This window comes from Lipotes vexillifer, unplaced genomic scaffold (genome assembly GCF_000442215.2).
Source record: "Lipotes vexillifer unplaced genomic scaffold, Lipotes_vexillifer_v1.1 scaffold408, whole genome shotgun sequence".
NCBI classification, from domain to species: domain Eukaryota; kingdom Metazoa; phylum Chordata; class Mammalia; order Artiodactyla; family Lipotidae; genus Lipotes; species Lipotes vexillifer.
In genome coordinates this window covers 2,840,405-2,850,251 of record NW_006787469.1, presented here as the reverse complement: position 1 = coordinate 2,850,251, position 9,847 = coordinate 2,840,405, and the positions used below count along the sequence as shown (strand labels likewise).

The 9,847-nt window shown below is 40.9% G+C and overlaps 1 protein-coding gene across 1 annotated transcript in view; it reads left to right on the top strand.

Annotated features, from left to right (window-relative positions):
* Positions 1–9,847, top strand: part of EIF2AK4 (eukaryotic translation initiation factor 2 alpha kinase 4) — a 123,878-nt gene that overhangs the window by 43,360 nt on the left and 70,671 nt on the right. The window contains exons 7-9 of the mRNA XM_007460187.1: positions 1,070–1,185; positions 4,301–4,458; positions 5,343–5,878. Coding sequence (XP_007460249.1) covers positions 1,070–1,185; positions 4,301–4,458; positions 5,343–5,878 — 810 coding nt within the window. The remainder of the gene's footprint in view (positions 1–1,069; positions 1,186–4,300; positions 4,459–5,342; positions 5,879–9,847) is intronic.

Genomic DNA, 9,847 nt, shown 5'->3' with positions numbered 1-9,847 from the left:
GGGAAAGAGAAGAAGAGGGGTTGGGCTTTGAGTGTTTTGAAGAAGTCGTGAAGGGGAAGAGCAGAGACCAGAAAGAGAATGAATGAGCATTCAATAGTGGGAAGCCCAGTTGGTGATCAGAAATTTGTAGTGCTCCAAGCCCGCCATTTTGCAGCTTTCTCCAGATGTGTGTGTGCATGGGATGTGGGGTCAATATGGAATAGAGCTAAATCACTGCTGTAGAACTTCTGTGATGATGGAAATGTTCTCGATTAATGCTGCCCAATATGGTAGCCACTAGCCACTTGGGGCTGAGTACAAACATACCTCAGAGATGTTGTGGGAACAGACCACCACAATAAAGCAAGTCACATGAATTTTTGGTTTCCCGGTGCATATAAAAGTCATGTTTACACTATGCTGTGGTCTATTAAGTGTGCAATTTCACTATATTTTTAAAAAACAATGTACATACCTTAATTTAAAAATATTTTTTGATGAAAAATGCTAATAAACAGCATCTGAACCTTCAGTGAGTCGTAGTAGTAACTGATCACAGATCACCAAAGCAAATATAATAAAAATGAAAAAGTTTGAAATATTGCAAGAATTACCACAACGTGACACAGAGACATGAAGTAAGCAAATGCTGTTGGAAAAATGGAGCTGATAGACTTGCTTAATGCAAGGTTGCCACAAACCTTCAATCTAAAAAAAAAAAAAAGCCACAGAATCTTTGAAGTTCAGTAAAGCCAAGTACAATAAAATGAGGTATCCCTGTACCTAAGCGTGCCTATTGCAGTTGAAGAACTGAATTTTTCATTTAATTGAGTTTGAATTGAATTTAAGTAGCCACATGTGGCTAGTGGCTACCATACTGGGCAGCACAGGTGTAGGGCAGGGGTTTGTGGGGAAGACTCAATGGCGAGTGGGGGCTTGGACAGCTTTCCCATTAGCACCTTCAGCTCAGTTCCCAGCAGAGACAGATGTTGGACAGTGAGTGGGCTAGTAAGCAGGAAGAAATGGAGGGGCAAGAATTTCCTGTGTTAATCTTAAAGAAAAAAAATCGTTGTCCAAATTTATTTTTAAGGCGAGAACGTCAGTATTCTGTGTGTAGTAGTGAAGATTCTCCTGGCTCTTGTGAAATCCTGTATTTCTCTATGGGTAGTCCTGATCAGCTCATGGTGCACAAAGGGAAATGTATTGGTGAGTAAACTAGGTAAACTCATTTAAATTATTCTAATGACGAAAGTTAATCATGAAGGAATGGGGTAGAATAGATGCCACGTCGTCTAGACGAGCGCAGTCCAAGGAAGACTCTTTAAGATGATAGTCAACCTAGCTCCTGTTCCTGATGACTAGAAGAAGTCACTCAGGTTTCCCCTTCTGTAAAATGGAAATAAAAACCCAGGCTCTTGGCAATATCATTAGCAGAAAGGTAATTTAAAATTTGCCGTCGTTAGAATTAGCCAAGCTTTTCAAAACCAAAATGGTTGAAATATTATGAATCAGTAGAATTTTGCATTTTGTGCATCTGTTGCTGATAAAATATGTGTAACAAAATGAGTTTTAATGCCTATGATCTTTAATGGTCAAGTCTCATTTTCTTAATTTGCTGTCCACCTGCTTAGCATTTTCCTGCTTGGCGTACTGTACCAGACCAGGAAAACCACTTTATTTTCTGTGTGTTTTATTTAGCAGTTTAGCCATCTTATTTAGCAGGTGGCTGTTTGGAGTGAATCTCATTCAGCAATTTGCTATTTGAATTGTCTATATTAAAATCAAGTTTTCAGTATCTACTTCCTTTGCCCTAAATGTACATGATCTTTTATCAGTCATACAGATACAGCCACTAATTGGTGTAGGGATCACTTGCATATGGTGAATTTGACAATTAAGTTCAATTTTCAATCCCATGAGTATTCTTACCAGAGCTAACAGGTAGCTAAATTACCTGTATCAAGTTTGCTTTCTTTCATTATCTTTTGCCTTCCTCTTTGAGGAGGTATAAATAAACAGGGGAGTTGCCGGGGAGAGGGCAGCAGGTGGAGGGAGAAGAAATCAAGCATCTGAAGAGTCTGTGATCTGGACACTCAACCTTGGCTGACTGAGGCAGCCTGGACCATGCAGGACTCTGCACATACACAGAGCCTGCCCTGTTCAGACACAGCAACTGTTTGGGCAGGTTTAAGACCTTGATAGAGATGTTTGGCTTTGGTCCTGAGACTGTCCTTGACTCTGAGGCATTTCCGACTCATGAATTGGCAACATAAAACTCGCACTTTTAATAATCTGGGGAAATCAGGAAGGCAAATTAATCCAACTGCTTATTACCTTACCTTTGTCTCCTAGTCTCACTGGTACTCATTAGACAGATTCACCTTACTTAATACCCTCATGAGGAGACACATTTGCAGCCTGAACTTCTTTTTTTATAAAACCACCAAGTAAATTATTTATTTTGTTTTCTCATGACGGGTCTAGTTTTTAAAATATGTCCTAATTTTCTAAGAAATGTTTTTGTAAAAGATCAATAAATTAACATTTGCTTTAAAGCTGTTGGAACTAGAGGGAATCAAGAACTTCCCTAGATATTATTCCTTATATATTAAAGCATTATAGAGGCTTCTGTATAGCACATAGTAGAGTATCAGTCTGAGATCTTTTGGTAACATTTTCCTTCAGCCTCACTGCAGTGTGTTCTTTTGTCCTTTTTATTATCCCCATCACACAAAAGTGACAAAAGGAGGGTGGCAATAATAGAACTATAATACAAAATAAAAACCCAACCAGCGATTATGAAATACCCACTTAGTCCCAGTTGGGGAGATAAATATTGCAAGACATTGTGCCATATAATTCACGAATTTAATTAGGCTTTATGTAAATCACATCACATTCTGTCCCATAAACGTTCACTATCATGTGTCTCCAGCGTGTGCTGCATAGATCCAACATTCCACAGGTTGATTCCTTTGATTGACACATTTTCAAACATTAGGGGGTTTTTTTCCCCCTTAGCTGAGAATGTCAGGAATTATGACTAGCATAACAGATCATTTTAAATAAAATCTCTTAAATGGTCAGCATTTCTATGAAGTAAAACTGCTTCTCTAGGTGAGTTAGTTCAGCCGCATTTCTCCGAAGTATTTTTGCCAAGACCACTTTGTCTTATGTATACAGGTTACTTCACTTTTCATTATGAAGATAATGTAGCATCATGGAGAACTATCAATATTATTTATATAGTAAGAGAAAAACAATACGAGAAAAAGAAAAGAATATCAGTGGTTCTCAATTGGGGCGATTTTGTTCCCTAGGGGACATTAGGTGACATCTAGAGATATTTTTGATGATTAAGACTAGGGTAAGGGGTGCTACTGGCATCTTGTGGAGAGAGGCCAGGGATACTGCTGAACATCTTACAGTATACAAGTCAGCCCTCTTCAACAAAGGATTATCTGGTCCCAAATGTCAATAGTGTCAAGGGTGAGAAACCCTGTTATATATGCTACGATTTGGTAAATTAGGAAAAAAAAAAAAAAAACGGGTAGAGGGAGCTAGAAGAGAAATAAAACAAAATGGTGATATTGTGGGTGATATTTTTCTCCACTTCCAATTTTTTGGTGATTTTCTATTATAGTCTTTAATAAAAATTTAGATTTTTGTAAGAAAATTTTTGGTATTACAAAAATTGAGCTCTCCCAGGTATAGGTCAAAACCATATGCCTATCACTAAATGAATATGTCTCTCTCACACACTTCAAATTTAAACTGTCACGACTGGTTCCTTCCCTTGAAGCCATTGGCCAGTTTGTATTTACTGAGCATATTCACATTTTGAGTTTAGAAAATCACGGATGTATTCAAATTTCCAAGTTACGAAAACCTGTTCTCACTGTGTACACTCATCTGCATTGATGGAGCGTTCCTAGTTCCAAACACCTTCTATTACATTAGTTGGTATTTAGCAGCTGTGTGAGGGTTACTCTACCACACCAGCAGGCACGGTCATCAGAGGTGGACTGGTTATGAAAGTAACATCGTGAATAATGGCTAGTAGAAGAAAACATTAGTCCGATACTAAGATCTCACGTCGAATCTTGTCCCTTTGAAAAATTTAATATTTTAGAGTTCAGAGTATATTGTTAAATACCAAAAATTGGTTACAAAAGAGCATGTATTACATGAAATCACATTTTTCATAGTTAGTACATGATATCCATTGTTGAATGAATGATTGTCTATTCCCTCTTTTTTTTTTTAATGCCCACAGAAAATGTACCAGTGAGATTTAATTATATTTTCTTTCAATGTGCAGGCAGTGATGAGCAGCTTGGAAAATTAGTTTACAATGCTTTGGAAACAGCCACTGGCAGCTTTGTCTTGTTGTATGAGTGGGTTCTTCAATGGCAGAAAAAAATGGGTCCATTCCTTACCAGTCAAGAAAAAGAGAAGATTGATAAGTGCAAAAAGCAGGTAGGCATCCAAGATGGCTCACTGAGCAAAAGGACTAATCTCGAGCTTAAGGCGGTGACAAAACAAAATAACTCTGCATTTGATTGGCCACCAAAGATGACCCAAAATGCTATGAGATCTGTTTAACCAGAGGGGATGGTGGTAGACCATAAGTTTTCTCAGCCCCTGCGGCCTCTTTCAGAACTTTCACAACACGGTCAAAACTTTTGCAGCTGCTTCTCAACCTCCTTTCTCAGCCCTTACTATTCCATTAATAGCTGTCTCTCCAACTGGGATTAAAGAGTACTTCATAACTGTGCTATTTGCAATCATTTGCATTTTCTCAGTTTTTTGAAATACTGTTTCACAACTGAATTTTCGGGGACTGGAGAATTTTATAGTTCTCTATAACACTGAGCTTAAGGAGAACATTTAATATTGCATATTGCAGTGTTACATAATAAAGGTTATAAAACAGTAGGTAAAGCATTGTGTTTGGAAATGTATGTGTATTTATGACAAAAAAAAAAAACTGGAAGTAAAGACACTGCAATCTTAACAGTTGTCTTTGGGTAGTGACCATAAAGATAAATTGTGGGGTTTTTCTTTTGTATTAGTACTTATTAAAATTTTGACAGTGAATCTTTATAATCAGGAAAACTTATTTTTAAATTAATGTTTCTTTTTTCTGGTGGCCATATTGCAAAAGAAGTTGCTTTTGAAACTTGTCCATCTTTATGAACTTGTAGGTTGACCATGTGGTTTAGGACAGGACTCAGTTCAGGGCATATTCCTTCTCCTCTCCTTTGAAAGTGCATTTTCTATTAAATATTTCACTTTTAAAGTGAAACACTAGTTAATACCTACCAACCCAGTTATCACCGTACTGGTTTTTTCCATACCAGATTCAAGGGGCAGAAACGGAATTCAACTCACTGGTAAAATTGAGCCATCCAAACATAGTACGCTACTTTGCAATGAATCTCAAAGAGCAAGACGATTCCATCGTGGTGGACATTTTAGTGGAGCACACTAATGGGGTCTCCCTCTTGGCCCACCTAAGCCACTCGGGCCCTATCCCCGGGCATCAGCTTCGCAGGTACGCGACTCAGCTCTTGTCAGGCCTTGATTATTTGCACAGCAATTCCGTGGTGCACAAGGTTCTGAGTGCATCGAATGTCTTAGTGGATGCAGAGGGCACCATCAAGATTACAGACTACAGCATTTCTAAGCGCCTAGCAGACATTTGCAAGGAGGACGTGTTTGAGCAAACCCGGGTTCGTTTTAGTGACAGTGCCCTACCTTATAAAACGGGGAAGAAAGGGGATGTTTGGCGTCTTGGCCTTCTGCTGCTCTCCCTCAGCCAAGGGCAAGAGTGTGAAGAGTACCCGGTGACCATCCCTAGTGACTTACCAGCTGACTTTCAAGATTTTCTAAAGAAGTGAGTATCATTGAGATTTCTCTCTAATTGCACTTTACTCCTATACTTTTGGTTGTGCTTGAATGTGCTAAACATCTAAGTCATGTGTATAAGCTGAAAAGTGAACAGTATTAGAGTTAATTCTTTGTTCTCCCAATCCTTTCCCACTCACATATGTTCTGTTTTCTCACTTATATTTATCATTCCCATAACTCCTACATTCTTCTAAATTCACCTGGGCTCTTAATAATAGGTTTTCAAACTACTTTTTGGGGACTGCCTATTATACCCTAGGAATTCAATAGGGATTGCTAGGAGGAGAAATGCCCCAGGTATTCCAAATGGAATACCTCTCTGTCCACCTTTGCTGCTAGTTCCTAAGGGGTCAAAGACAAGGCCTCCCATTTAGAAAACAGCTTAAGGGGCATTAATGTGAGCAGCAGGGAGCGGCTGTAAATGAAGATGAAGCTTTGCTCACTCGCACTCTGTTCACCTCCTGCTGTGTGGCCCAGTTCCTAACAGGCCACAGATGGGTACCAGGGGTTGGGGACTCCTGGCTTGTGGGATCTTAGTTCCCCAACCAGGGATTGAACCTGGGCCCTTAGCAGTAGAAGTGTGGAGTCCTAACCAATGGACTGCCAGGGAATTCCCTGATTTCATTCTTCAAAATGTCACCTTTAGCTTTCTGCCCTTCCTCATTGGTCAAGAATAACTTAGTAGAGGTTAGCAATAGCATTATGTATTTTCACAAACAACGCTGCAAACTTTAAGTAGAACCTATCTTTTCACATTTAACAGTAAAAGGAAGGACTCAGTAGGTAAAACTTTCCTAGTTTTCCTCTTAGAGAATAGCTCTGTGCTGTCAGGTATTTTTTAAATTTATTTAATTATTTTATTTTATTTATTTATTTTTGGCTGTGTTGGGTCTTCGTTGCTGCGCATGGGCTTTTCTCTGGTTGTGGCAAGCGGGGCCTACTCTTCATTGTGGTGCGTGGGCTTCTCACTGCGGTGGCTTCTCTTGTTGCAGAGCACAGGCTCCAGGTACATGGGCTTCAGTAGTTGTGGCACGTGGGCTTAATTGCTCCATGGCATGTGGGATTTTCCCGGACCAGGGATCGAACCTGTGTCCCCTGCATTGGCAGGCGGATTCTTAACCACTGCGCCACCAGGGAAGCCCACTCTGTCAGTTTTGAACTTGAGATCAGCACTATTTCTTATTCTGTTAATAATATGGTTGCCTTTAGATTGATTAGTATATTTCTTTCTTCATAGAGTGGTTTGATAGACTGTGCTTGGTTTAGAAGCAGCTGTACAGTATTGTTTTACTACCTTTGCTGTCCAGCCCCAGTTAACAAAGGAAAAAAAAATCATTCCCAGACAAGTATAGCAGCATTTCATTTGTAGTTATATTTTTACTTATTGGTGAACATCCTTTGGAGAAAGGTTTTGTTTCACATCAGTCTCTGTGATGGAAAAGAGCCCAGACTCAGAGCCAGACAGCTGGGTTCATATCCCACCTTTATCCCTTCTGGCGAGTGACTTAAACTCCCTACCCTGAGTTTCCTCCTCTGAAAAATGGGGATAACAGCAAAGTTGTCTCTTGTTATATTAATGAGGTGGATTTGGAAAGTACCTAAGGATGGGGCTGGTTGCCAGGAGAACCAACCACGTGATTAAGGGGTTTGGAACTGTCAGTCCCACCCCCATCCTCTGGAGAGGGGAGGGGCTGAAGGTTGAATGATCACCAGTGGCCAGTGAGTTAATCAATCATGCCTTTGTAGTGAAGCCTCCATTAAAAGCCAAAAAGGACAGGGTTCAGAGAGCTTCCGGGTTGGTGAACACACGGAGGTATTGGGTAGGTGGCGGCCCAGAGAGGGCAAGGAAGCTCCAAGGCTCTTCCCACATACCCCTATGCATCTCTTCCGTCTGGCTGTTTCTGAGTTATAGCCCTTTACATTAAGCTGGTAACCTAGTGAGTAAAGTGTTTCTGAGTTCTATAAGCTGCTCTAGCAAATTAATTGAACCCAGGGAGAAGGTCGTTGGAATCTCTGGTCACAGCCTGGGCTTGCTATTGGTGTCCCAAGTGGGGATGGGGAGGGCAGTCTCATAAGACTGAGCCCTTAACGTGTGTGATCTGAGGCTCTCTCCAGGTAGATAGTGTCAGAATTGAGTTGAACATACAACACCCAACTGGTGTTGGAGAATTGCCTGTTGGTGTGGAGAAACAGCCCCTCCCCTCAGTAGAATTGGGTGCAGAACCTTGTCTGTGGTCAAATGAAAAAAGCAAGTTGAAGAATAATATGTACAGGATGATGTCATTTAAAAAAAATCAGTATCCACAAATTAAAACTTTATCTTTTGCTTGGACATTTGTCCAAGACTTTATCCTTACCAGTAGTGTTTTAATATTTGGAAGGAGAAAGTATTCATGTGTTACTGATGTAATTAAAAATTAATTTTTAAAAATGGTTATGAAGAACCTAGGGGCAGGACAGGAATAAAGACGCAGATGTAGAGAATGGACTTGACACGGGGAGGTGGAAGGGTAAGCTGGGGCAAAGTGAGAGAGTGGCATGAACATATATACACTACCAGATGTAAAATAGATAGCTAGTGGGAAGTGGCCGCATAGCACAGGGAGGTCAGCTCATGCTTTGTGACCACCTAGAGGGGTGGGATAGGGAGGGTGGGAGGGAGATGCAAGAGGGAGGAGATATGGGGATATATGTATATGTATAGCTTATTCACTTTGTTTGCTCTTTAGTTCTTCTAGGCCCTTGTTAAACGTTTCTTGTATATTGTCTATTCTATTTCCAAGATTTTGGATCATCTTCACTATCATTATTCTGAATTCTTTTTCAGGTAGACTGCATATTTCCTCTTCATTTATTAGGTCTGGTGGGTTTTTACCTTGCTCCTTCATCTGCTGTGTGTTTTTCTGTCTTCTCATTTTGCTTAACTTACTGTGTTTGGGGTCTCCTTTTTGCAGGCTGCAGGTTCATAGTTCCCATTGTTTTTGGTGTCTGTCCCCAGTGGCTAAGGTTGGTTCAGTGGGTTGTGTAGGCTTCCTGGTGGAGGGGACTAGTGCCTGTGTTCTGGTGGATGAGGCTGGATCTTGTCTTTCTGGTGGGCAGGTCCACGTCTGTTGGTGTGTTTTGGTGTGTCTGTGGCTTTATTATGATTTTAGGCAGCCTCTCTGCTAATGGATGGGGCTGTATTCCTGTCTTGCTAGTTGTTTGGCACAGGGTGTCCATCACTGTAGCTTGCTGGTCGTTGAGTGAAGCTGGGTCTTGGTGTTGAGATGGAGATCTCTAGGAGATTTTCGCTGTTTGATATTACGTGGAGCTGGGAGGTCTCTTGTGGACCAGTGTCCTGAAGTTGGCTCTCCCACCTCAGAGGCACAGCACTGACTCCTGGCTGGAGTGCCAAGAGCCTTTTATCCACACAGCTCAGAATAAAAGAGAGAAAAAATAGAAAGAAAGAAAGAAGATAAAATAAAATAAAATAGAGTAAAATAAAGTTATTAAAAAATAAGAAAAAAAATGTTAAAAGTAAAGAAAAAATGGACGGACATACCCCTAGGACAAATGGTGAAAGCAGAGCTATACAGACAAAATCACACACAGAAGCATACACATACACACTCACAAAAAGAGAAAAAGGGGAAAAAATAATATATATTTGCTCCCAAAGTCCACCTCCTCAATTTGGGATGATTCGTTGTCTATTCAGGTATTCCACAGATGCAGGTACATCAGGTTGACTGTGGAGATTTAATCCGCTGCTCCCAAGGCTGCTGGGAGAGATTTCCCTTTCTCTTCTTTGTTCGAACAGCTCCTGGGGTTCAGGTTTGGATTTGCAGCCGCCTCTGCGTGTAGGTCGCCTGAGGGCGACCTTCGCTCAGACAGGACGGGGTTAAAGGAGCCGCTGATTCGGGGGCTCTGGCTCACTCAGGCCGGGGGTGGGGGCGGGGGGGAGGGAGGGGTACGG